Source organism: Microchirus variegatus, assembly GCF_963457635.1.
Source record: "Microchirus variegatus genome assembly, chromosome: 16".
NCBI lineage: Eukaryota > Metazoa > Chordata > Actinopteri > Pleuronectiformes > Soleidae > Microchirus > Microchirus variegatus.
The window spans coordinates 19639215-19666620 of NC_139817.1; the positions used below are offsets into that span (position 1 = coordinate 19639215).

The 27406-nt window shown below is 40.8% G+C and overlaps 2 protein-coding genes across 5 annotated transcripts; one reads left to right on the forward strand and one right to left on the reverse strand.

The window, feature by feature from the left end:
- Window positions 1-94: 94 nt before the first annotated feature.
- On the reverse strand, window positions 95-9668 carry lrrc2 (leucine rich repeat containing 2). 4 transcript variants are annotated; one of them, XM_083902976.1, is made up of 11 exons: window positions 9556-9584; window positions 8970-9059; window positions 6958-7099; window positions 5975-6105; window positions 5165-5268; window positions 4927-5083; window positions 4641-4777; window positions 3600-3745; window positions 2315-2467; window positions 1857-2011; window positions 95-785 (listed from the first exon to the last, which is right to left on the reverse strand). In XM_083902976.1, exons 3-11 carry the CDS (start codon window positions 7092-7094, stop codon window positions 736-738), a joined length of 1170 nt encoding a protein of 389 aa, XP_083759102.1. In that variant the 5' UTR covers window positions 7095-7099; window positions 8970-9059; window positions 9556-9584; the 3' UTR covers window positions 95-735. The 4 variants fall into 4 exon arrangements, with proteins under 4 accessions (XP_083759102.1, XP_083759103.1, XP_083759104.1 ...); XM_083902977.1 differs by having other exon boundaries at window positions 8970-9056; window positions 9556-9578; XM_083902978.1 differs by lacking the exon at window positions 8970-9059 and having other exon boundaries at window positions 5990-6105; window positions 9556-9668.
- A 2113-nt stretch (window positions 9669-11781) lies between these two features.
- LOC310938220 (putative helicase mov-10-B.2) lies at window positions 11782-26641 on the forward strand. The gene is made up of 23 exons (XM_083902697.1): window positions 11782-11961; window positions 12037-12139; window positions 13562-13737; window positions 13964-14060; window positions 14143-14284; window positions 14362-14614; window positions 14702-14815; window positions 16558-16741; window positions 17270-17412; window positions 17493-17669; window positions 19790-19902; window positions 20036-20232; window positions 20307-20404; window positions 20503-20600; window positions 21090-21188; window positions 21278-21380; window positions 21461-21578; window positions 22525-22716; window positions 22794-22865; window positions 23175-23300; window positions 25429-25517; window positions 25620-25738; window positions 25825-26641. Exons 1-23 carry the CDS (start codon window positions 11837-11839, stop codon window positions 25884-25886), a joined length of 3000 nt encoding a protein of 999 aa, XP_083758823.1. The 5' UTR covers window positions 11782-11836; the 3' UTR covers window positions 25887-26641.
- Window positions 26642-27406: the final 765 nt, after the last annotated feature.

Consider the following 27406-nt stretch of genomic DNA (forward strand, 5'->3'; position numbering starts at 1 on the left):
ACATTTCATATATCACAAACATTTACGCCATCACAAAATGTTAAACACACATTCACAAACCCACAAACATTTCAGTATCAAAGCAGCCACAGCATTGAAACAAAAGTCAAACTCTTTATTCAATTTTGAAAATACTGGCATGGTTGAATATGGAAAATAATACAGTGGTGTTTTTTGTTTTTAAAAGAATCAGAGAAATGAAAAAAGAAAAACAAATTTAAAAAAAAGGTATTTACTGTATTGTTTTGAAATTTAGTTGTAGTCTTTATAATCCAGAACATGTAAACAAATAAATATAATTGCATGAAATAATTCAGCTGACACTGAATTATGAACCAATGAAACAATTTCACAATTTAAAAAAATAATAATACAGCTGTTAGCCGTTTGTTTGGTCATTAATCCGTACAATCAGTGTGTAAAATAATAAATAGTCCAATTATTGATGTAAAATCAGAGGCTTTGATTTTTCATTTACATTGGGGAAAAAAAGTTTGTGGAATGAAAATCTATTTTTCAAATACACTGGAAAACAAAAAAGCTCTTGATGTTAAAATCACAACCTTAAAAAGCTTTAAAATGTCGAGGAAAATATTACTTAGTGATCAATTAAAAGGAAAGTGATCAAACTTTTGACATTTTATTTAATGTCAACATTTCTAATAAACATTTGATATGATCTTAATTTTATCTTCCTCTCACTCACATGGTGTCAGACTTTCATTGTCTTTATCCTCACAGCTCGCAGGAAATGGACACCTTGGTGGTGGAGAATGGGACGGTGTCTGGTGAGGGACAAACGACATATGAGCAGGTTTGTCTGAGTAAACAAAGCAGGTCATTTACCTGGAGCTGCATGCATTCACACGTACATGATGCACATGAAACCATAACTTTTCTCATTTCTCCATGAGTCAGTGATGAAGTCTCGGCTCAGTAACAACGTCAACATAAAATCACCAAGGTTGTTGTGCAATGTAAATGTACAGATTTTTAAAATATCAGCAAAGGAATCCAAACTTAAAGCGGACCTAGACCGGAAGTTCCAATTGTTTTTTTAGTGTGTATCTGCGTCATTACCTTGTTTACGAAGCCCTGAAGGTTCAAAACAAACAGTTCAGCCACTGCTGAGAACACTGTGTTTTATTGTAATCTCCTGCACCGTGCGTTTTGCCGTCTCCAAGCGGGCTCTCCGTATCCTACACAGACTGGATCAGTTCTCTACACGCAGTTTTATCCCCACATCCAAATAATGATATTAATGACGAGGATTGAGTACACTCGTGATGAAGTACAGGGGATCCGTTATGGTTACGTAAACAGCAGTTCTCCGGAACAGCAAATCATCCTGCTCCGGGCACTAGTCCGGGCACATCCGGTTGCGTACATTGAACCGCAGAAGAAGAATAACGTCCGTTGTGGAGGTGTTTCACTAGCGACAGTGTCTTCTGACTCTGGGTCTGACTCTGGGTCAAAGTCATAAAAGGGACTGCGGCGGGGAGTCGTGACGAAGCTATTTTAAAACACTGTTAAAACAATGTTTTGATAATGAGTAGCAGTGCATCCACCGTTCCAGAGGGGGGAGCTGTGCTTCTGAAAGCGGGTGTGCTGAATATGTCACTTACGGGTACTGGCCAATCACAACACAGTCTGTCTTCTCGGGAGAGATTTATGTCTGAAATGGCACGGCTGACAAGTGCTTCAAAAAAGACAGACTTCTATCGGCTCGTTTACAGCAACTAGGAGGTTTTTGACCATAAAAACAAGTTAATATATGTAAGTAGACCTCCATAACTAACATATATGTGCAACAGGACCACTCTATGTGAGCTTTAATGAAATGATGAAGGTCTGACCTCTGTCCTTGAGCGTGTTGATGTACACCTGTATGAACTCTTTCTCTCGACTGTCCTTCTTCACCTCCTCCTCCTCCTCTGCAGGTGCTCTCCTCCACCTCCTTCTCTTGTTCTTCTCTTTCTTCTTCTTTGTGTTATCGCACAGTCTGATGAATCTGCACAGAAACAAAAGTTACCTGTCATGAATTTAATCTCTGTGTTTTGAAAATAAATTACAGTCTGCTTAGGTTGAGTTATGTTAAGAAAAAAATAAATAAATGGGTGAAGAAAATGAAAGTGACATTTTAGATCATTTTAAGTCACAGATTTACAAGGAAGAAAAACTAAAAATGTTGCATCATCGGTTTCTTAACTGTAAATAACATTTAATGTATTTTTAACCCAATTTATAAAACACCTCTTCACTGCTTGGAAAACAAAGCTTTTTTTTCTCAAATCTCAGTGGAACAGGTTATTACGTGATTTCAGGGTTCCTGCACAGTTTGGTCGGAATACTGTTGAGCTCATCACCACTGACGACGATCATCTTGAGCGTGGAGATGTTGGTGAGACAATGAGGGAGGTAAGACAGCTGGTTCTTGTGAACGAACAGTGTGACGAGCTGCTCCAACCTGAGGCAAACACAGTTAGGTTAGCAACAGCAGACTTCACTGGGCTGTGAAGCAGCTGAGATCAGCAACTCTGAATTTGATAGCATGAATTCAGACAATAAAATGGAAATGAAATGCCCACTCAGGACAAGTGGCTGTGGATGAGTTGAAGTATCTTGGGTTCTTGTTTACCAGTGAGGAGCAAATGGACCGAATCTGAAGGAAGAGTTCTCACCAAAGGTCATGAGCTGAGCGTAATGACCTAAAGAACAAGATGGAGTGAAGCTGCTCCTCCTCCACGTCAAGAGGAGTCAGCTGAGGTGTTTTGAGTATCTCGTCTGGGGAGGAGGGAAACCCTGGGGTAGACCCAAGTCAAGCTGGAGAGATCACATCTTGGCTGGCTTGGAACTGCCTCAGTAATCCCCTCTGAGGAGTTGGTGGAAGTGGCCGAGGAGAAGAGTATGAGCAGAGGTGGAAAGTAGCGAAATACATTTACTCAAGTTACTGTATTGAATACTTTTTTTGTGTATTTTTTAAGTACAAATTAAAATCAGGATTTCGTATTTTACTCGAGTACGTATTGACTCAAGTATTGTACTTAGTTACTTTATAAATCCGATCCGTTACCGAGTAAAAATAAAAATTCAGCACAATGAAGACCTACAGGGGGAAAATATACACTTGAACCAGACAAATGATGATTAGCACCAGCACGTAATATCCTGTGTCGCGCCGGGCGCGTGAGCTCCAAAATAGTTTTGGATTTCTGACCCCTTGTCGTATTTCTACTACCCTCACACCCCACGCAAAGTAACTAGGTAACTTTTACTTAAAGTACATTTCAAATGAACTACTTTTTACTTCTACCTGTGTAATATTTCATCAAATTATTGGTACTTTTACTTGAGTACAATATTTTAGTACTTTTTCCACCTCCGAGTATGAGTATCTTGCTTCCCTGCTGAAACTTTCAACCAGAGCCAGATACATGGATGAAGACAAGACAGGATGCAAGTATGACATATTTCAAATGGTCTTTAAGAAGGATTGCTTCAGATATCAGTTGGGGAAGTGTGTGTGTGATTGCTGATTAGATGATAACTCAGATGATGGATTAACAGCAGAAACAAGAAGTCCAGCTGACATCCGTTACCTGTCCATGTCCTGAGGCAGGTCGGTCAGACTGTTGTTGCTCAGGTCCAACAGCTGCAGGCTGCTCATCCTCAGAGCACAGATGGGGATCGACACGAAGCGGTTCTCTGCGATATCCAGGTGAATCAGTCGCTTCAAGCTGCTCAGCTGCAGACACAAGTCACAGGGTGACATCACTGGTGCCAACATAACATCATACAGCAAAAGCTAGATTAACATCTTTTCTACAAAATTGTAATTTTTAACAATCACTTTTTTTTTTTTTTAATTTTTAGACTGATTTGTTAGAGGTACAGAAAACCACACACATGGACATGTTTATCAAACGTATCATATCTTTATTTAATCATGCAACATTTTGATGTTTGATGATATTTGATCAGACTAGAATGATTTTGGACATAAAGGAGACATATTATACCCTATTTCTACAAGTTAACCTAGTCCCCTGGTGTCCTAATGAACATGTCTGTGACATGCTTTGGTCAAAATACCATAAGGATGAAGCACCACAGCAGTTCAATCACCCTGCCAAAACAGCCCCGTGTCTCAATCTCAATCATTTTGACATTTTTGAGTTTTGAGCACCTGTCTCTTTAAATGCAAATGAGACGCAGGAAACTACGTCAGTGTCACTGAGTCAGCTAACAGCAGTTAGCATTTGGAAAAGCGATCATTTGCCAAATCTAGCCGACACATTGCCGTCATATATAAAATGTATCCATTGGACACGTAAATCCTCCGAGGCTGGACGCCCGTGTAGAACTCTGTGCTGCACTGTGTAGCCAAGAATAGAACACTTCACGTACTTCTGTTCTTCCGGATACTATCGCCCTAGCCTGGACTCTCGCCTTTTTTAGTGACAAAGCAGAGCTCCGCGAGACAACAATTCCAGGAATGTATCATTATGATGTAGCAATGAGTGCAGAAGTCAACATCGTGTGTTTTATCTTAGGCGGACCACAAAAACATGATTCATGATTGATTTTGCATAATATGTCCCCTTTAAAACAGTAGATGATCAATCCCATGAGTGTTTCACCTCAAATGGCAGCTCCGACAGGTTGAAGTTTCCTGTCAGTTCAAGTCTCTCCAGATTCTCACAGTTTCCAAGCTCTGGAGGAACTTTGAACAGACGGTTGTAGCTGATATTTAACTCCTTTAACCCAGTCAGTTTACCTGAAGGGACAGGTGACAATGGTCTGACTGTTGTTTGTCTGCAGCATTAACAAATACATACTTTAGTCAAAGAAAAACTGAACAACGTAGACACATCATTTATTCAGAGGAGCTGGATTATGGAATTTTAAATCTCGTCTCAACCTCACCAATCTCAGGCGGCAGCTGAGTGATGGCGTTTTTGGGCATGTCGAGCACAGTGAGCTGAGTGAACAGAGCCAGGTAATCGGGCAGCTGCCGGATCTTTGTACCTCTGACATGCCACTCCGTCAGGTACGTCATCCACTGCAGCTCCTTGGGAAAGTCCTGAAAAACACTTGTGTGTTATCACAGATGTTCTGACAGAGAGAGACCTCTTTTCTTCTGAACCATCAGGAACCATCTCACCGTCCAATGATCTCCCTCCAGCTGAAAAAGAAGTTTGCTCTGATCCTGATGATCCTGATGGACATTGTGCTTCTGCTGCTGCTCTGTTTCTGATGAATAAACATCTAAAACATCAACAGTTAACAGTCAGCAGCAATCAATACAACAACAACAACAACAACACATCAGCAACAAACAGCAACATCAACAGTTAACAGTCAGCAACAAACAACACAACAATACATCAGCAACAAACAACAACACAACAGGTAACAGTCAGCAACAAACAACAACACAAACACATCAGCAACAAACAACACATCAGAAACAAACAACAACATCTACAGTTAACAGTCAGCAACAAACAACACAACAACAACACAACAGGTAACAGTCAGCAACAAACAACACAACAACACATCAGCAACAAACAACAACACAACAGGTAACAGTCAGCAACAAACAACAACAACAACACATCAGCAACAAACAACTCAACAACATTTCGACAGAGACACAAAAATACTGAAATTCAGCAGAACATTAATGTAATATCTGTGTTTGCAAGGAATATATTCTTCTGTAAACAGCTGTTTATCAGTTAGCTTTACCCGTGCACACCTTTATTTACCTGTTTATACCTGTATTTACCCATGCACACCTGTATTTACCTGTTTATACCTGTATTTACCCTTGCACACCTGTATTTACCTGTTTATACCTGTATTTACCCTTGCACACCTGTATTTAGCTGTTTATACCTGTATTTACCTGTTTACACCTGTATGTCCCTGTTTACACCCGTATTTACCTGTTTATACCTGTATTTACCTGTGATGTATTCACCTGTGTAGAGCTGTTTATTAGTCCGTGTAGATCTCTCCAGGTACTGGTGCAGCACGTTGCGTTCTTCACTGTTCAGTGTCTTACAGTAAATGCGGTACTGCCACTCCTGATCGATCCTACATGGACGGACGTCATACACACCACATATGTATCACAGAGTGACTGTTGATCACCTGACCTCTGATGTTGGGATGTAAAAAATCAATCCTGAAGTGAAATCATTTGTATTCAGTGGGTTTATTTGGTGTTAAAAGTGTAATACAATCCTGGACAAGAAGAGAGAATACGGTACCACCACAGTCAAATTCTAACCAAACATAAAATTTTAAGTTTTGCTAATTTCATATCCTGCACTTTGTTGAATATGTCTTCGAATGTCTAAACCACACTGCTCCTCCACCCACTTTGCAAAACAATGACAAGACAACAAAGTAATAGATCTACCACCCAAGCAGCGTCAAATGGCAATTGTAGCATCCCTTTCTGTAGAACATCATTTGCCCAAACTGCTTTTCAGTGAAAGGGGCAGAATTATGATATTCTCTGCCAGACCACCTGAGATCAATTCCAACATTATCATCATCATCATCACCATCCTTTCACCGACTCAACGGCTTACAAAACTCCTGTGTGATGAACCGAAGATTTCAAACTTTGATTCATCAGTCCATGACACCTTGACTTTCTTCTTTTCGTTTTTGGGTAACCTTACCTTTTTTTTCAACCTCTAGCAGTTCACTACTTACCTTTGTACCATTTCAAGCTATTCATTGGACTTTAATGGCTTGAATTTCAATAAAACTGGAAAAATTGTGGTGTTCTGAAATGGTTTGACTGGTAGGGTATGTGTAGGACATTTGTTAAAAACAAAATCTGTCAGTCTGAATCTAAAGAATGTTTATATAATTAAAAGACATATTTTATAACCTGTTAATGAGCCATGACGGACCTGTGGTAACTGCACTGACCTGGCGAGGGCGCTCTTCTCAATCCTTTCTTGCTCCTTCTTTTGTTTCTGTCTGTATTTCTTCGCCCTTGATTCCCACATTCCTCTGATCAGCGAGAGCTCGTACACCGGGACGTCCAACTTCTTCTCCAAACCCATCTCTACTGCAAATGACAAGTGGAGGAGGAGGGGGAGCAAGATCAGCATATGGTATAAATATGTGAAGATACCAACAATGTTCACTTGAGCCACACTAGCAACATTCTCCATATGGACAAAGGTCTATGGCCACACCTGTGAGTGCTTTACAAAGCAAGACAAACTGCAGTTTACAGTCAGAAAAGGTTGAGTGAGTGCTTTGCAAATCAAGACCAACTTGAGTTTATACATTTGGAAATGTCTTCATAAGATAGTGAATCTTAAAGTGGTTTCCTTGTTTCTCAGGACCCGCGTGTCAGTACCTCATACAACCACACAGTCATGTGATTGTCGCTGGTGTTTGGGTTAGGCTAATGGGCGTGTGAGCTGTAGGTCGAAAGGTCAGTTGTTTCTGCTCTTTGGTCTCAGTGACTTTGGTGCTGACCTACATTCAGCAGAGAGTGCCATGACTCAACAGGATATTAAAATAAAACATGATTGATGGTAGAAGCTGTCGACGTTCACTTTCAGCGCAGAGCAGGGGCGGACAGTGTATAGGGGCGATTTGGGCGACGCCCTCCCAACTAGGCGGAGAAAAAGATTTGTTTTTCCTCAGCAATTCCAAAGATCCTTAGTACTAATATTCCTTTCGGCCATCTCTGCCAGCAAAGGTAGTTATTATCAGTGTTCTAGACATGATATCTGTCATTGTCCAATCAGAATCGTCAGATTCAAGTCATGTTTTATGGTTCCGCCTCTTCTGGGGCGATTCTCCACGTCTACCAAATCGCCCGAAAAAAATGATCTCATTGACTCTAATGTTAAAAAAAGTTTGAAAAACATACCGTCTAATGCATTTTTTTACGACGATTTATGTGCATGCACTAACGTGCATCTGGTAAAGGTTGTGAAAGCTCTTGATCCTTGGTCAGTTAATAAATACTTGACTTAATATGCTGCCCCTGTCTTTATGTGGTTGCTGGACACATCTTGTGTCCTGTTTAGCTATTTTATATCATACATTAGATTCATGTAAATAATATTTGTTTATTAAGTTGCCGTCTAGTGGACACAAGAAGGACTCTGTTAATCACCTAACAACACATTGATACTGTCTTGTTTTATGCACCTATTAAATGGGTCACCTTAATCATTATCAGAAAAAAATGCCCCCCCCCCCTGAAATTTTCTTCAGGAGCCGCCACTGGCGCAGAGTAACATGAGGGCACAATGTCAGCTATAAGCTTACATAGAGCTGTGTTTCACAGGACATGAATGATGGTGGGCAGGCTTTACTTGAGCTGTTAACTAAAGAGATCAGCTCATCTGATGCATCTGTTATTCCCTTAATTGCAGCACTAAAGCGTCTTCTACACAAAGATTGAGACCACAGAGTAAAAAAAAAGTGCGTCTGTTACCACATTTTACTAAGATTTACTCGGATCCCCTGTACTTCATCGAGATTGTACCCGATCCTCGTCATAAATATCATTATTTGTATGTGGGGATAAAACTGCGTGTAGAGAACTGATCCAGTCTGTGTTGGACACGGAGAGCGGCGCACAAAACAGGAGAGGGAGAAGAGTACAGCACAGAAAAAAACTACCACTACCACTTTTTTATTTGCATTCACTGGCCAATTACTTAAAGGGACACTATGTAGTATTTATGGGTTTATATAACCCAAAATCCACTTTTGTATACATATTATGTGCTCCTGCATTATCTAGTCGATGTATAATAGTTTTTGTTTCATTTTCGTAGTGTTTCAAAAAGTCATGTAAAATAACACGGTCGCGGGCCGTGGTTGCATAGCCACTGTTAGCAGCGAGACGCCATGTTTCTACCGGAGCCTGTAAGGACAAACGCGAGAGAACAAATCAAGCGTCTCTTTACTTGTAGCGGAAGTCCCGCCTCCTCTCTCTCCGCTTCGTCTGCTACTGCCGCGGTAGCTCGCCCTCTCCCTCGCCTCACGAACCTCATCTGCTGACACGGAGAAAGACGACGAGGACAACATTTGACCGGCTGCGGATACCGTAGCGCTCAGGGAAGGGAGGGGGTGAGCAGAGCAGCAGGTCTTTGTTGTAAATTTCAGCCTCTCCTCTAGATGGCACTATAAACTACTTACTTCACCTTTAATAAGGATTTAACGAGAGTGAAAACAATTGATATTTATTTAAATTTCAAGAGTGTGTCTTTTTGTAAGACTCTATAGTGTTTAAGTATTGTTAATAAATGTACAATAACACATAATATTCGTAATTTCAAATTTCCAGTCAAATTGTAACATTTGACGGTGGGCTGCCCGAGAGGCCCTACCACCGGGCTTAGCAGGTTTTCTGGGGGAAACCCTGGTTCATGTATTCATGATCCCCAGAGGAAAAACCTCTGGTGCTACCTGAATTCACCTGAGGCTAAATGTTGAAATCCTAAAGTTACTTATGATTAAATATTGTGTGTCTGTGTGCGTGCATGTTCTTACCTGCTACTGTTGTCCTGACTGTTCTCGTCCACCAGCTTGTTTCTTGTTTACTGAAACTAAAACACAAACCAAACTATGAGCCGTGTGTGCCAGTGACACAACGTGCTATTTTTACCACCAGAGATGTGACCCCTGGTGTGTGTGTCACATGATAGCAGTGACATTTGTATCATTATCACCATGATACAGATCAACAGTTGTGAGGACACAAACACAAAGAGAGGACACAGACATGTGTAAAACACTCACAATCACTCTTTGAACCAGAGGTCTCAAACTTGTGGCCCACGGACTACATGTGCAGTTAACTTAACATCAAGTTATAATCAGTTATTTCTGTGCTCTTGTTTTTTATGATTTTACATCATATATCAATGTTTATTTTGAGTTGTATATTGCATTTGGGTCCACGCTGTGTTTGAATGTGTCACGGCCTTGACAAAAACATTGTATATGATGTTTTGTATTCGTTTTTGGTGACACTGTGGGAAAGGGAGTGGTCTGAGTTTGTGCTCTCTGGCTTCTGTGTCACAACACCCCCATGTGGAGTAACATGTGTATTACAGCACCACCTGTGCTTTTTTGAAAGAACTGATGGAGTTAAATGAAAAGCATTTGTAAACTGCAGCATTTTGTCTCATTCATTTATTAAATAGTTAAATCTGAATGTAACCTAAATGTGATTAATGGCTGCTAAATTGTTGAAACTGCCCTCCTGTGGACAAACGTGACATTACGTGTAGAGCAGGGTTTTCCAAACTTAAAAAAAAAAAAAAAACAAGGGCCAGATTTGATAATGTGAATATGGGCCATTGGTCACTTAAGACCTTTTTTTTATACCTTTTTTTCTTTGTTTTAACAGTACCTTTTACATACAAATGCACTGTTTAATTCAAATTAAATTGTCACAATTATAATTTTTAAATGGCAATGTAACCACATGCCGGCCATGCAGGAGTTTGTGTTTAATTCCCCGCCAGGCCATAAATTATACATCATAAAGCCAAAGGTGCGGGCCGTGAGTGTTGAATACCAGTTACCCGTATGTGGACAGGTTGCATCCTCTGGCTGTCAATCAATAAACCAGGTTATGAGCACTAACCCTGTGTCGTTTATAAGAAAACGAAACAGTCAGAGTTGATCAGAGTAACAAAACAAAGAGGACTATGACAATTAACTAGAAACAAACATTCAATCCAAAAAATAACTTGAGATCAGAGGCTATGAAAAAGTTGAAACAAGAATCACTCCCAGGGGAGGCAAACAAAGAGGCTATGAAAAGATCCGACTGGAGGAAAACCTGACATGGTAGAAATGCTACACAAAATTAAATCCACTCCTAAAAAATAGGAGGACCTACAATTAACTATGAAACTTAAAGGTGCATTATGTAATAAATCTAAAGCAACTGGCCATAAAATCCTCCTAATATGTCACAGAGACTCAGGAATAATGTTCATATAACAAACTGAACTCACCAACAACAACAGTACAGACAAAATATTTGCATAAAAAAAAATATTTTGCTGACTGCAAATCATGTTTATGTTTTGAAATCATGTTTTGGCATGTGGCGCCACCTACCGCCGTCTACCAGTCATTGCAGTCAGTAGAGCCTCAGTTGCCGAGCAACCACGGGTTGCCAGTTACGTCAGAAAACGAAACCTAAAAGACCTCGGTATTTTTTTAATTTGAATGTAGTAACCATTTTTGGCCACATTCTTACATATGGCACCTTTAAACAACTAGATCACTAAAGTATCAAGGGAGAAAACGAAACTAAGGTATTAAACTTGCAAACAAACCGGACCACGACACTTTTAACATTTATATTTATATTTAGTATTTAGATTTAAGATTGAGCATTTAGTTTTAGATATAAGATTTGTATTTAGTATTTAGATTTAACTATTTAATAAATAAATAAATGTGCTCAATGGTGACCTTCAAAAATTCACACAACTTTTTCAAACATTGTTTGAAGCTAAATGTGACAATGCTGCAGTCCGCTGTTCACACCGTCGTCCACACCGGGGCCTGAGTTTCGTTTCTGCTGAAAAGAGAGTCCGGGATGTGGGTTCGTTCGTTTTCAACCTCCGGGCTCAGTGTGACGCTCCCGTGTCGTACACACTCACAGACACCGCACACGCGGACTGCCCCGCAGTGCAAAGTGAAGGCAAGCGTTTGTCTTGGGTTTCCTCTGAAGACGGAGTCCTGATGTAAACACCTGACAAACCGACGCGTCTACACAAGAGTTCACCAACGTTTGATCGTTGTCGATATGAAGTTTTATCAGCTGATTCAGGTCGGACTCGACTTCTACGAGTTTTTGAGGGAAACCGATCGAACATCGACCACTGACAGACTTCAGCTGAGAGACGTCTACAACAACGAGTTCAGGATCAGGTGAGTTTTCATCATCTCTTCACCATCATCGTCCTCATCGTAATGTGTTGCAACGTTTGTGTTGGTTTGTTTCAGGAACCCTGGATCCAAAGATCCGAGCTTCGGTTCGATTCTTTACGCCCTGAAGACCAGCGGTAAAATAACGAGAAGAAAAGATAAAATCCGCTTCAACGTCAAGGTTTGTTCTTCATCCTGAATATCGGACACATCCCGGTGTGTAGATCAGACATCAACTACAGGAAGTCAGGCATTTTGTACTTATATTTGAATAATATCGACCTGATATCGACGCTGTAGTCGATCAATGGGAACGTGTTTGAAAAGAAAGTCTTAGCTTTCGCTCTGTAAAAACTCAAGAATGAACATAAATTAGATTAATCTAGGGTTGCGACAATGAATGGATTATTCATCGTTCACTAAATTAGTTTGGATTATTGATTAATCAATATTTCCTCACTAGCACTCCATTCATTATGTTCAGTTTCTTTGATGATGACGTGACATTTCGTGAGCCTCTGCGTCGACGCAGAGTCTCTGCGTAACCTACGCAGGGCACTTTACGCAGAAGTATAAATTGGGCTTTAGTTTATCACTTTAAACATTACAATGTATTTATGTTTGTAAATGTGTGCTTGAGGTCAGAGGTCAGATCAGCCAGGATTAAGCTGTTTCGGGCCACATCCCAGTCCAGACCTTTCTGTGTGGACCCTGAACAGGTGTGTGTGTACGTGTGTGTGGGTGTGGGTGTGTGTGAGTGAGAGTGTGTCCAGGTATTACTAATGTTGTGGGGACCTAAATCTGTTTACACTGTCACATTATGGGGACTTGGACTGGTGAACTGTCCAGGGTGTACCCCGCCTATCACCCTATGTCAGCTTAGATAGGCACAGCTCCCCCGGCGACGCTCCGGTGGAGGATAAAGCAGCAGATGATGGATGGATGAACATGTCTTCTTTATGGGGACTAAAAACAAGTCCCCATAATGTAAAATACTACATTTTAAGAAGATATGATGTAATGCAATGTCCCCTCAAGTCATGAAAACCTCATGTGTGTGTGTGTGCACGAGCGCGTTTGCGTGTGTTATCACTCTGTCCCATATGTTTTTGCCAGTGAAGTATTATGGTATGGCAAAGTGAAATGCCCATGATGTCTTGTTTTCCAATGTCTGAAGCTCATGTTGCGCTTTTGCGATATTGATGTCACATATATCATATGATATTATATTATAATATCACCGATATTTGACACATGCTGTTTCCAACCATTTACAAAAATGGTGCCTCTGGATTTGTACCCTCAACCCTAATGAATGACTGTGAATAAATATGTACGAGGAAGGAAACATTAAAGTCTATCTGAGACAAAAGACTTCCTAACCAAACAATAGTTCATCATCATTTAGATCAGAAACAGACTAGAGTGATGGTGTCAACACTCAGTGTGAAAAATATTGAATTATGTCTGTATTTTATTGTTTGACATGGTCATAGTCATCAGGTCTGTATATTAATGCTTAAACAGAGCATATGATAATTATTATAAAAACAGGTGAGGATGGTGTCATGTCCCCTGCTAGTGATGATAAAACTGTGCACAGGTCCAAGCTCTGTATGTGGACCAGTGGCACACACCAAGGACCCGTCAGCCACAGGCTGCCCTGGACACACTGGCCAGTCCCAGTCCAGTCCCGGGGACTCCCGAGGAAGCAGAGACGGGAGTTCGAGCTCGCAGGAAGCTGGCCAGTCGTCTGATGATGAGACTGAAAACAGACCGGTAATACGACCACAACAGCATCTTGTGCTGTAGCTTTCTCTCCCTCAGTCCTGATGGGTCCTGATAAGTCCTGACTGATCCTAATGTGTCCTAATAAGTCCTAATAACCCTGTCAAATACACTTATAAAAGCTGAAGGTTACGCGACATTTTCTTAGGTATTTGTTAGTGTCTATTGATTGAAGCTCAGTTCCAGTGTCTCACTATGGCTATTTTCACCTCCTCAGAACTCATTTCATCTCAGACAAACATGACGTCAGCATCACTGCCGACCATCAGTTTGACAATGGGAAAATTCACCTGTGTGTGAAAGACACATATGAGGTATTTGACTGGGTTGTTCTATAAAATCTGTGGGCACTGCTGCGTTCATTGCATACTGTTCTTTTGTTCCTCTTTTCGACAGTACGTGGTAAAACTGAACGTGGAAAACACCGGAGCAGAGCCTGTGTATTTCACGTACTACACTCCACTGCAATGGCTCAGATATTTAACTCTGACTGACGAGCGCAAAGTGACCAAAGCAAACCCTCTGACACTTGAACCAGGTAACACACAGGACTCACACGTGAGTGTAAAACAGAACCAGTGTACGTATCATAACGTGTTCTGTTTCTTTTCTCAGGCGACAGCTATGAAATCGAGGTTCGCGTCCGTTGTGGTTGGGTTGGTTTTTATCCTGCCACGCTGGCTTTTGAATTCAAACCGGACCTGCAGCCATCCTCAGCTGCCTTCCATATTGTGCGCTTTATTGAGGCTCAGTGCATAACTTCCTTAGGACTAGAGCTGGCACCTATAGCTCCCTACACCCCCCGCTCCCTCCCTGCCTGGACACCTAAAGTTAAATGCACCATTGTGGATGGGCAGCGACCTGATGGGTAACACTTTGACACCGCAAAGACCTTTAATCATTTAATACAGTAAATATTGAACGGAAATAAACGGAAATGTTCTCATCACACCAGGCTGTCAGTGATTCGCCTACAAAATGTGATTCCACTCAAACAATATCGTATACCGATGTACATGAACCAGCTCATCGAGACACTGAAGCAGTCTGCACCTGTCTGTGACAGAAGGTAAAACTCTCATTTTTGATTTCAACTGTAGTTTTGACTAATGTTACACACACACACCCACACACACACAGTTCATCTGTAACATGTTTTACAGATGAACTGGGACTTAAAGGGACAATATGTAGTATTTATGGGTTTATATAACCCAAAATCCACTTTTTTATACATATTATGTGCTCCTGCATTGTCTAGTCGCTGTATAATATTCTTTGTTTCATTTTCGTAGTGTTTCAAAAAGTCATTTAAAATAACATGGTCGCGGGCTGCGGTTGCATAGCCACTGTTAGCAGCGAGATGCCATGTTTCTGCCGGAGCCTGTAAGGACAAACACGAGAGAACAAATCAAGCGTCTCTTTACTTGTAGCGGAAGTCCCGCCTCCACTCTCTCCGCTTCGTCTGCTACGGCAGCGGTAGCTCGCCCTCTCCCTCACCTCACGAACCTCATCTGCTGACACGGAGAAAGACAACGAGGACGAAATTTGACCAGCTGCGGATACCGTAGCGCTCAGGGAAGGGAGGGGGTGAGCAGAGCAGCAGATCTTTGTTGTAAATTTCAACCTCTCCTCTAGATGGCACTATAAACTACTTACTTCCCCTTTAAGAGGAATCTAAAGAAGAAGTCAAAACAAGGTGGCAGAACAAACGCCACCTCAGTCGGTCAGAGGGAACTTGACGCGTGTCGTTATTAAAGGGATAATTCCGTTTTTGGTATTGACGCATTCTAAATGCTAAATGAGCTGAACGTGTCAAGAATGTGTGAAGCACAGGCCTGAGATTTTAAAACCTAACAATGTCTGAAGTAACCACATCTTCACTGTTTTCTTTAACACAGCCATCATGTATACTTTGAGATGATGCTTGACATTAGACACTGCTGTATCACATTGAAGTGTGATGGTTGTGATTTTACAATGAGGGTTTTTTTTTTTGTGATCAACTTTTTATTGACACCATTCAATAACTGCAGGTACATTTTAAAACAGGACACTTAATCAATGGTGCGAACAGAACAGTGTAAAAAAAGTACCAATTTGTTCAGGTTGAGAGAAAGAACAATAGGGATTGGGAATGGCTTTAGTGGTGTATTTTCCATTTATGTTGAAATGGATCAACTGGTGGTTTGGATTCTTGAAGCAATTAAAAATATTGCACCAGACTTTATCCCCAGTCAATTATGTTACCCTCAGGGGACACGTCTTCCTCCCATTTCCTGACTATTGGAAGTTTACCTATAGATGCCATAAATCCTGGACACTAGACCTTTGCTGGAAGACCCAGAGATCCAAGTAATGACTGGATGTGTCTCGAGACTATTGCCCCATGGAGCTCTAAGACATTTAAGAACAGATCTTATACATAAATAAAAAAAATACATATATATATATTTTTTGGAATATCAAAATTAATTCTTAAGTCCTCAAATCTTGACAAACATTTTCAATTAAATATATATATATGATCCAGGGTGTAAATGACTGTCACGCCACTGTTTGAAAACCATGCCATTGTTTTATGTGCAGCACAGACAGTGTTATGGTGTGTTTCCACCAGCTCATCTCGGCAAGGCACAGTTAAGTTGCATTTCTGGTACCTGGTACTTTTTAGTACCTCCTCATCACTTGGTCTGGAAAGTAAAGCCAGCGTGGAAGTGCCTGAAACCTTTATTCTCTTCAATGGTTTATATATGGGAAAAAGACTCTCATTTCTCATTTTGATTTCCTCTCCTTTTTCACTGTGTTCAGGAGGACTTGTCTGGAGAGTCCGTTAAGCTGGGAGAATTATGCTGAGAAGTTTCAGCTGCTGCTGTATCTGGAGGAGCTTCAGATGGAGGTGGATATCAGGAGGTACAACATCCCCAACAGTGAGACAAAAGAACACGCCCCCATGATCAGAGACACGGTCAACAAAAAGCTGCTCGTCCTTGAGGTAAATGTGCAACTGTAACTGAACATGTGACACTCATGGGTTAGGGTCATGTGATAACTGCCCTCAAATATAACAAGCCAGCTGCAGTGAATGGTAAGCAACTGTCACAACTGCAGATGATGGGATGTGCCCTGTAATCAGAGAGAAACAGAGCATTTCTGTAAATCCTTTCCTCATAATTATTATAGTCCTGCTTTTCTGTATCACTCACAGTTGTAGTGGTACATAACAATGTATTGCTGTTGTCAGATCGATGAAGAATGAAGATTATCATGACAGCACTAAAAACAAAATAATCAGTATCAATCACTTGAAGAGTCCTCCTTCCAACTTGAGAATGTAGTCGATGCTTGAGTTCGAGTCCAAGTCTCAGTCAGTGCTTTGGTTCAAGTTCGGTCCTGGAAATCACAAGCACTGCAATTCTGTTTAGAAGCAACAGAACGATGAGAAACCCCCTCGTCTATTATCAGTTCAACTCATCTACAGGACATTAAAGTAGTTCCCTCCTCATCTCTGCTCACCCGTCAGGTGCCTGGCGTCTCTGAGAATCGGCCGTCTGTGCTGCGCGGAGATGAGCTGCTGGTTTGCCCAGCAGGAGAAACAGGCGTGAAGTACCGAGGCTATGTTCACAGTGTGGAGCTGGACAGAGTCAAACTGGGCTTCAGCTCAGAGTAGGATCCGCACAACACGCTGTTATAACGACGTCATTATTGTCACTGATATTTAACAGGGAAAATACGCTTCCTCACAGACTGCTGAGTCGCTTCTTGGACGGCATGAAGTTCAGCGTGGAGTTCACCATCAACCGTCTAGTTGTGCGTCTTCAGCATCGAGCGGCAGAACTGGCAGTGGAGCACAGACTGGAGAAGGTTCTGTTCCCTGATGCAGCCGCTGGCTCCACTCAACACACGCAGCTGCCCGACCTTAGGTCAGTGATGTCAGTGTGTGTGTGTGTGTGTGTGTGTGTGTGTGTGTGTGTGTGTGTGTGTGTGTGAGTGTGTGAGTGTGTGAGTGTGTGAGTGTGTGTGGGTTCTGCGATGTCCTTCACGTCTTCTAATGTATGAGCTACCCCGATGACCACATCACATTATGAGCCAAAGCCCAGAACTTCTGAATGGATGTTTGCCTTGTGATCATTAATTATATCCGCGAGAAACGTGCGCGGATATGATGGAATCGGTCTCGCGTGGATGCAGATTTTAGCTGATCGATAACTGGAAAGGTGTTTGAGATTAAATTTTCTTATTTTTTTTATGAGTCACATACCCCCTGTAGATGATCCCTATTGATTTTGAGCTGTCTACCATTATTATTAATTAGTTAATTAGTTAATTAATTAATTAATTAATTAATTAATGATCTAAAAACCATATTTTCGCCTGTATCTTCCAAAGTATTGCAGGTATTGGCTTCAAATTTTGCATGGGCATCACATACCACCTGAGAATTATCCCTATCTTTGTAGCTTTATTATTAATTAGCAAATTAATACATTTATTATGCTAAAAACACATTTTCGGCTTTATCTTCCAGACTGATGGAGATATTGCCTTCAAATGTTGTACAATGATTCATGTAACATCTATCTACAAGTACAATCATTATTACTTTGGCTATGATTGGTAATAGTTAAATAATGAGTTAACTGGTTAACTTATTAGTGAACACAGAAAAAATAGCTCATTTGGACACATTGAAGATATCATGGGTTTATTTAGCACTTATTCATAATATTTATTACATTATAATATACATTTATTAATTATCATATAAAAAATAGTTAAGCCTCCATTTCTTTATTAATGCATTGAATGGAAAGTTCGAACATATTGTATGCTTTTTCATGAAATTTGGACACTTTGAAGATATGACAGGTGTGGTTAGCATTTTAATAATTATAATATTTAACAAGGTATAATAGGTTAACTAGTTTTATTAAAAACTAGAGAGAAATGTATGAGTTCAGGTATTCTGTGTTCAATATCGAGTTTATATGGATACTTTGAACATGTATAAAGTGTAGTCAGCGTTATATCATAATATTTAACAGTTATTTTGTTGAATTTATTAATAATTAATTAAAACAGTTAGTGGCAGGTGCGAGTGCGTATACTTTGGGTATATTGGAAAGTTGAGGATTGGTTTACAGTCTCCTGGAAATCCGGTCCATCACCACAGACTTTGGCCAATCACAGAGCAGTTCAGAGAGTGCAGGCACTCCTGTTGGCTCATACTCTGCCTACGGGTGGCTTTGGTGAACTCCATCACTGTTGACAACTGCCTGTGCTGAAAAAGAAACTTTTTTAAAAGGAAACAGTCTGAGAGTAATCATATAATATAATAAACAGGTAAAACATGTTTCAATGATCAAAGATGAAGAGAGAGCCTCAGTTCATGTTTCACATGTTTATCGAGTTCAGGACAGAGCTGTGATCCCCATAGTATTTGATATAATATATCAAATATACAGTATTGTGTATATATATACAGTACTGTGCAAAAGTGTCAGGACACCACCAGCTTTGCTGTTTTTTTCTGTCTGTCAAATTCTGTGATCATGTGACTTTGGAATGAAGTGATACAACTTAAAGCTGCTCTTATATATTAGTGAGCTGTCAATGAGTTTAGCTCATGCAACATGTGTATGTAGTGCTCAAGCCTGTCTTTAATAAACGTGGCGTAACTGACGTTTTTACAGCAGATATTTCTTTAAATGAAATAGTAGGACAAACACAGGATTTACCAGGAACGTTAATGAAGGTTCCACTCCAGTATTAACAGAGCTGTGTTCTTGTTCAAGTGTAAGGGTAGATCACGCTAAATACTTAATACCAAAAAACTGCATACATATCTGCTGGATGTGTTCCAGTGAAGTGAAATCGAAATAATTATCCTCTATTGTCGTTATAGCATTGCTAAAACACCAAATCTAATGGTGGCTTAAGATTCCTGCACAGTACTGTATATATATATATATAAATATATAGCGCCACAGCAGGTGGTTGATTTACCAGTGATTATTTTCTTCTTCTTTCTTATCGTTGACAGCCTTTTTGACCGGAAGTTGGAGAGCAATTCAGAACAGTATCAAGCAGTTGGACACATTGTAGCTGGCTCATCCAAACCTGCCCCATACCTTATCTTTGGTCCACCTGGAACAGGTTGCATGTAGTTTTATCTCTGATTAGAGTTTTGTTTTAATCACCATCACAAAGAACTACAGAAAATATGTTGTTCTTATCCTACCTATGTCTGACAAAGCCAAAAGTTGAATTCTGTTGCTTCTTTGCTCAGGTAAAACTGTGACTGTGGTTGAGGCCATCAAGCAAATACAGAAGACCCAAGTCTCCTGCCACATCCTGGCCTGTGCTCCGTCCAACAGTGCTGCTGACCTGCTCTGTACGAAGATTGTGGACCACGTGGATAAACGAATGGTGTTCCGCATGTACGCCACCAGCCGGGACCCAAGATTAATCCCCGAAAAACTGAAGGTCAGTACTGATGTACGATTCTGTGTTCTAGTCTCACCAAGGTCTAGTGTGAATTGGATCTGTGGTGCTTTCAGGAGAGCTCTAACCTGGTGGGTGACTGCTATGTCTTCCCTCCTAAAGAGGAGCTGATGGAGTTCAGGGTCATAGTCACCACCCTGATAACTGCTGGAAGGTACAGTCTTTCTTCTTTATTTTATCTATTATCTGTCCTCAGGAGAAATGAAGTTGGAATTGGTCTTTCACCACGCACCTTGTCTCTGTCTCTCCAAGGTTGGTCACAGGAGGCATTCCTGTAGGTCATTTCACTCATGTGTTTGTGGACGAGGCAGGACATGCTGTAGAGACTGAGTGTTTAGTCCCACTGGCAGGTAATGACAACAAAGTCTAGTGTTTACTGAATAGACTGCAGTTCCAATGTCCTCTGTTGCTCCGGACATTCTCCTCACAGCTTCATAGTCAAATCTCTCAATAATATCCACGTGAGCTCATGTGAGAATGCAGCAGGGGAAACCGATGTCCTACCTGCTCAAGCCAGGCATCACTTCCTCCACAGTCACCGTGACATCTCCTGCTGTGTCCATCATGTGTGAAACTCATCCAGAGCAAACTCAGGAGAATGTTCACAATCTTCTGTGTACGTAATTCAGAGAGTTTATCTCTGGAAGTGGCTTAAATGTTGACAGCTCTGGTGAAAACTTGATGTTTTCATGTCAGCTATCTGCCATTTCTGTCTACACACCTGATTCATGTAAATGTCTTTAATATTTTCTGCCGCTCAACTGGAGAAATGAATCGGAGAGTTAGTGATTTTTGTTTGTGACTGTACTTAACTTGCTTTATGTATTTCTCTATCAAAGGGCTGTTACATGCAGAGACCGGTCAGGTTGTTCTCGCTGGAGACCCCAAGCAGCTCGGACCAATTCTTCGATCCCCTTTTGCTCTGAAATACGGCATGGGTGCGTGCAGACCCAGTCACACTTAAATAAGATGTCTGATCCTGTCTGTGTGTGTGTATAATGCAGTTTTATGTCCCTGCTGTATGCAGATGTTTCTCTTTTGGAACGCTTAATGAAGGAGTGCCCTCTGTACCAGAAACAGGAGAACACGTTCGACAGTCGCTTTGTCACCAAACTGCTGCGTAACTATAGGTGTGATTTCATAGTTTGACAGGATGTTTCGCTGAACGTGTCTTGATTTTTCAGAAGTCATCTCTCTGTCCTTTTTTAAGGTCTCATCCTGCCATCCTTCAGATCCCCAACGAGCTCTTCTACGATGGGGAGCTTCAGTGTTGTGCAGATGAAATTCTAAGAAGCTCCTACTGCAAATGGCAACATCTTCCACAGAGTGTAACGACACACTGCACGCAGTCATCACTACACTTTCACAGATGCATTGATCAATATTTTCTCACATTAACTCAGCCTCACCCGCGCTTTGGTTCACCATGATTAAGAGACAGTTGTGTATTTTAATTATAAAATAATCAGAGGTGGAAAAAGTACTAAAATATTGTACTCAAGTAAAAGTACCAATACTTTGATGACATATTACTCAAGTAGAAGTAAAAAGTAGTTCATTTGAAATGTACTTTAAGTCAAAGTTACTTAGTTACTTTGCGTGGGGTGTGAGGGTAGTAGAAATATGACAAGGGGTCAGAAATCCAAAACTATTTTGGAGCTCACGCGCCCTGCGCGACACAGGATATTACGTCAGTTTTGGCGCCCTCTATGTTCACGCACCAGTGCTGGTGCTAATCACATCATTATTCGTCTGGTTCTGGTGTATATTTTCCCCCCGTAGGTCTTCATGGTGCTGAATTTTTATTTTTACTCAGTAACGGATGGGATTTATAAAGTAACTAAGTACAATACTTGAGTCAATACGTACTCAAGTAAATTACAAAATCCTGATTTTTAAATTGTACTTAAAAAATACAAAATACACAAAAAAAAGTATTCAATACAGTAACTTGAGTAAATGTATTTCCACCTCTGATTATAATCAATGTCAATCAATTTTACTTAATTTGTTACAAAATAACTAAATTGCATTCTTACAGAAATACACATAATTTCCTTATTGTATGAATGAATGAATCCATTTGCTGTCATTGAACACGTACAATAGATTTGGAATGAGCATGAACACTGAAGAGCGAGTGAGAAGAACAATAGAAAAGTCAAAGAGCTGCATTAAACTTGCAGATGATAAATACCACGTTATTTATGCTAAGTGATGAATGTTTGACAGTAGAAGAAGAAAACATCTTTGTTTTTTATTTTAATCTTGAAGGACTTTCCGTTGATCTTCCACGGTATCATGGGCATGGACGAGCGTGAAGCCAGCAGCCCGTCCTTCTTCAACAGAGCCGAGGTGGAGGAGCTCATGAAGTATGTGAAGAAGCTGCTGGAAACACATGGCAAGAAGGGGCTGGCAACCATCTCACCCAAGGACATAGGCATCATCGCCCCCTACAGGAAGCAGGCAGGAAACCACTTCAGTTCAGCTTACACACACACACACTACACACTACACACTAACTCAGTGTTTTGTCTGCACAGGTGCAGAAAATCCGTCAGGCCCTGGAAAAAGTCAGGAAAGAGCTCAAATTTAAGAACATGGACGGTCTGAAGGTAAGAAAGGTTTTACACTGACAGACACTTTTTCATACAAAATATACTCGGTATACTCGGAAGTCCTGCAGAAAGGCCTTTGTTCTGACCAGGTCAGGAACCTGGGTCAAGAGTGTTAATCACCGGTGTAGTGGTTAACTGTCTATTTTGTTTACAGGGACACAGAAATGATCGAATGTCTGCTGTTTGTGTAATTTGGGTATCAAATTAACTAAATGAACACCAAAGTCACAAAAGAACACGAATGGAGGCAACAGTGGACCAACAACTCCTGTCCATGGTGTCACATAATGTGTGTGTGTGTGTCAGGTTGGTTCTGTGGAGGAGTTCCAGGGTCAGGAGCGGCTAATCATCCTGGTGTCCACAGTTCGCAGCAGCTCTGAATACACAGACTTCGACAAACAGTTCAACCTGGGCTTTGTCAAGAATGAGAAGGTACCTGCTGCTGTTCTGTGTGTGTGTGTGTGTGTGTGTGTGTGTGTGTGTGTGTGTGTGTGTGTGTGTGTGTGTGTGTGTGTGTGTGTGTGTGTGTGTGTGTGTGTGTGTGTGTGCGTGCGTGCGTGCATGCGCCCCCAGGTGTTACTAATGTTGTGGGGACGTAAAACTGCACAGGGGAGCAAAAGTAATTGGACAAACTAAACAATCATAAATCAACCTTTCATTGTTTTATACTTGGTTGCAAATCCTTTGCAGTCAACTACAGCCTGAAGTCTGGAAGGCACAGACATCAACAGACACTGGGTTTCATCCCTGGTGATGCTCTGTGAGGCCTCTACTGACACGGTCTTCAGTTCCTGCTTGTTCTTGGGGCATTTTCCCTTCAGTTTGGTCTTCAACAAGTGAAATGCATGCTCAATCAGATTCAGGAAGCATTTGGCTGAATATGAGCAGATAATATTGCTGGAAACACTTCAGAATTCATCCTGCTGCTTTTGTCAGTAGTTACATCATCAATAAATACAAGGGAACCAGTTCCATTGGCAGCCCTACATGTCCACACCATGACACTACCACCACCATGCTTCACTGATGAGGTTGTATGTTGTGGATCATGAGCAGTTCCTTTCCTTCTCCTCACTCTTCTCTTCCCATCACTGTGATACAAGTTGATCTTGGTCTCATCTGTCCTGAGGATGTTCTTACAGAATTGTAACAGCCTTTTTTAGGTGTTGTTTAGCAAATTCTAATCTTGTCTTCCTGTTTTTGAGGCTCACCAATGGTTTACATCTTGTGGTGAACTCTCTGTATTCACTCTGGTGAAGGTCTTCTTTTGATTGTTGACTTTGAAACACATACACTGACCTCCTGGAGAGTGTTTTTGATCTGGCCAACTGTTGTGAAGAGGTTTTTATTCACCAGGGAAATACTTCTTCTGTCGTCCACCACAGTGGTTTTCCGTGGTCTTCCAGATCTTTTGGTGTTGCTGAGCTCACCTGTGCATTCTTTCTTTTTAAGAATGTTCAAAACAGTTGATTTGGACACACCTAATGTTTCTGCTATTTCTCTGATGGGTTTGTTTTGATTTTTCAGCCTAATGATGGCTTGCTTCACTGACAGTGACGGCTCCTTGGATCTCATATAGAAAGTTAACAGCAACAGATTCCAAATGCAAATGTCACTCCAGGAATCAACTCCAGAACTTTTACCTGTGTCATTGAAGATGAAATAATGAGGGAATAGCCCACAATTGTCCATGAAATAGCTTTTCAGTCAATTGTCCAATTACTTTTGGTCCCCTAAAAAGTGGGAGGTGTTGCGGAGATTTGATTATTAAGTGAGTCGACCAAAGATGGAGTTTCCTGGAGTCAGAGATGAGTTAAGCTGAAAAGCTTTATTGGAAGCAGCTCAGATCTGAGGAGAACTGAGACAATGCCGAACATAAAACAAGTATGTTAACAGTAGGGCATCCTCTGTCAGTCTGCCTGTGAGTCCCAGAGTTAGGATACTTAAAGGTGCTTCTTCTGCTGACCTTGGGGAGGACTGCGCAGTAGCGTCATTTGCCCCATTCCGTTCAGGCTCAGCGAAAACATGAAGAGACGAATTCTGTAGACAACAGTGCTATACCGAGGTCGCTGTGACACAACAGTGTCGGCAGGCGCTGTCCTGAATTGTTTAGGCTTGTGCTTAGGAATGGGAGCTGATAACTTTAGAGAAGGCCGAATAATATTTTTCTCTCACAGGAGGCACATATAGAAAGTGTTCTAATTCCTACACCGTTCACTTGTACATGCCCTCAAATTAAAGCTGAAAGTGTGCAGTTAAAGGACATCTTGTTCGTTTCATTTCAAATCCATTGTAGTGGTGTACAGAGCCAAAAAGAAGAGAATTGTGTCGATGTCCAAATATTTATGGACCTAACTGTAAATGACCACAGTTTAAAGGTTAGTTTGAGGGTAGGGTTAGCGTCAGGGTTAGGATTAGGCCAGTAGTAATTATGGTTAAGGTTAGTCTTCAGGAAATGAATGTAAGTCAATGCAATGTCCCCTGAAGTCATGAAAACCTTGCGTGTATGTGTGTCTGCGTGCGTATTCATGCTGCTCACACACACATTTTACTTCTCTAGAGATTCAATGTGGCTCTGACTCGAGCCAGAGCCCTGATGATTGTGGTGGGAAACCCCAGAGTGCTGAACACGGACCCTACCTGGGCTCGGTGGGTGTCACGCGCACACACACACACACACACACACACAGACACTTAATGAACATTAAACTAAAGTTTTTGCTGAGTGTGTGTGCCCTCCCTCATCTACAGCTTCATCCACTACTGCAGCGACAGAGGAGGTTACGACGGCGTCCATTTCTCCAACATCCTCGCAGAGGAAGACGAGGACGTGTTGACGAGGCTCGCCGCTCTCTGCATTGACATTCAAGGTAAACACATATGTCCCTTTAAGTGACCACGCCATCACAGTGAAGAAGGTGTTGAACTTGTCCATGTGTCTTTGTGTGTGTCTCAGTGGAGACAGCAGAGAGCGCTGTTCAGCAGCACTTGGACCTTGCGTGGAGGAATGACTTCTGAACATCCCATAATGTCCAGGGAACGTCCAGTTTTTCTTACATCACAGCTGAAACAAAAATGTTCTTAGAGTGTCTAAGTATTTGTACTTAATTCTTCTTTTTAATCTTCGTTTAAAAAAATAAAATAGACCAATAGTGACATGTAAATAAATGTAAATGGGTTTTAATAATTTGGTACCTAAGAAATCTCAAACCTCTGTCATATTACTCTGCTTCACTTCAGCAGCATCAGACTTTGCTCATGTCCACATGTTGTTACATGACCTCCATGAGTTTTTAAGCTCCTACTGCATATTTTAAAGGTGATATTTACTTTAAAATGCAATATTTTTTTTAGGTGAGTTTCATTAATGCTGGGTTCCTATGCGTTAAAGGCATAGTTTGACTGAAAATAAGCACCATTTTCCCCTGAAACTCAGACATTTAATCTCAAGGAAAAACTAATAATTTGTGTTTAAATCTAGAAGATTTTGGATAAAAAAAAAGTTATAAATTAGTCATAGACCGCTCAGTGATTTACATCACAATAGTTGTTGAGCCAAGGCTGGGTTAGATTTATCAGATTAGGTTTAATCTCAGTTTTATCGCAGGGATTTTTTAAAATGTCTTAAATAACAGTTTGATGGTTTAGTGCAGCATTTCAAAAATATCTATATTTTATAGTATTTTAAAGAACTCTTAACGGCATCTACGTTGTTATATCTTTGTTTTCTGATTTTATTCAAAATCCATTTATTGCCAATTCGCTGAGTAACAGTCACTGATTTTTTTCTTTAATTTCTATAAAATAAAGAGAATTCTGATGAAAATGAGAGCATCACATTCATTTCTGTTATTATAATAGTTATAATGTACAGCTGTATTGTGTCTGTCCATCTCTGTCTGTACGTCTGTGTGTCTGTAGATAGTAATGAAAATAATAGACATAAAAATATCATCCTATTCTGGCCTCTGGTCTTCAGGATGATGGGCTGTAAGAAGAAAATCACTAACTAAGAGTGACCAACACAAACCCTGATGGTTCTGAATAACTGAACCAAGACCATTGAGAGCTTTTAAAACCAATAAAAGGGTTTTTAAATCCAAGCTCAATAACAGAGCAGCAGTAGCAGGCGTGTGACGCTGGCACCACGCTGGAATTATAACACTGTGTGTCCTGGTCAGTTGGGTGATAATGTTTGACATTTCAAACCTCTTGGGGCGTGAGCTGGTGCTCTTCAACGCTATTAACACACACACACACACACACGCACACACTTCTCTCTGGTAAAATGTGCTCTGAATTTTCATGACATCACTGTCACAGCAGATCATTTTCTGTTAGGACAGTCAGCTGCCATCATACTTCTACAGGATATATATGTCTGCAACACACACACACAGTCTGGTCTCCATGTCTTCAGAAGACATTACATTGACTTTCATTAATTTCCTAACCATAACTACTACTAACCTAACACTATCCTTAACCTAACCTTACCACACAACTTGTCTTAACCTTAAAATGTAATCATTCACATC

What these genes read in the sequence shown, in the direction of transcription:
- lrrc2 (XM_083902975.1), bottom strand. Translation starts at nt 7,094, where the DNA reads ATGGGTTTGGAGAAGAAGTTGGACGTCCCGGTGTACGAGCTCTCGCTG. An exon ending in TGTCGGAGCTGCCATTTGAG is followed by an intron (nt 3,746 to 4,640) that starts GTGAAACACTCA and finishes TTGTGTCTGCAG; the next exon opens with CTGAGCAGCTTGAAGCGACT. An exon ending in CTGCCTCAGGACATGGACAG is followed by an intron (nt 2,468 to 3,599) that starts GTAACGGATGTC and finishes TGTTTGCCTCAG; the next exon opens with GTTGGAGCAGCTCGTCACAC.
- LOC310938220 (XM_083902697.1), top strand. Translation starts at nt 11,837, where the DNA reads ATGAAGTTTTATCAGCTGATTCAGGTCGGACTCGACTTCTACGAGTTT. An exon ending in CTTTGGTCCACCTGGAACAG is followed by an intron (nt 19,903 to 20,035) that starts GTTGCATGTAGT and finishes TTCTTTGCTCAG; the next exon opens with GTAAAACTGTGACTGTGGTT. An exon ending in TAATCCCCGAAAAACTGAAG is followed by an intron (nt 20,233 to 20,306) that starts GTCAGTACTGAT and finishes TGGTGCTTTCAG; the next exon opens with GAGAGCTCTAACCTGGTGGG.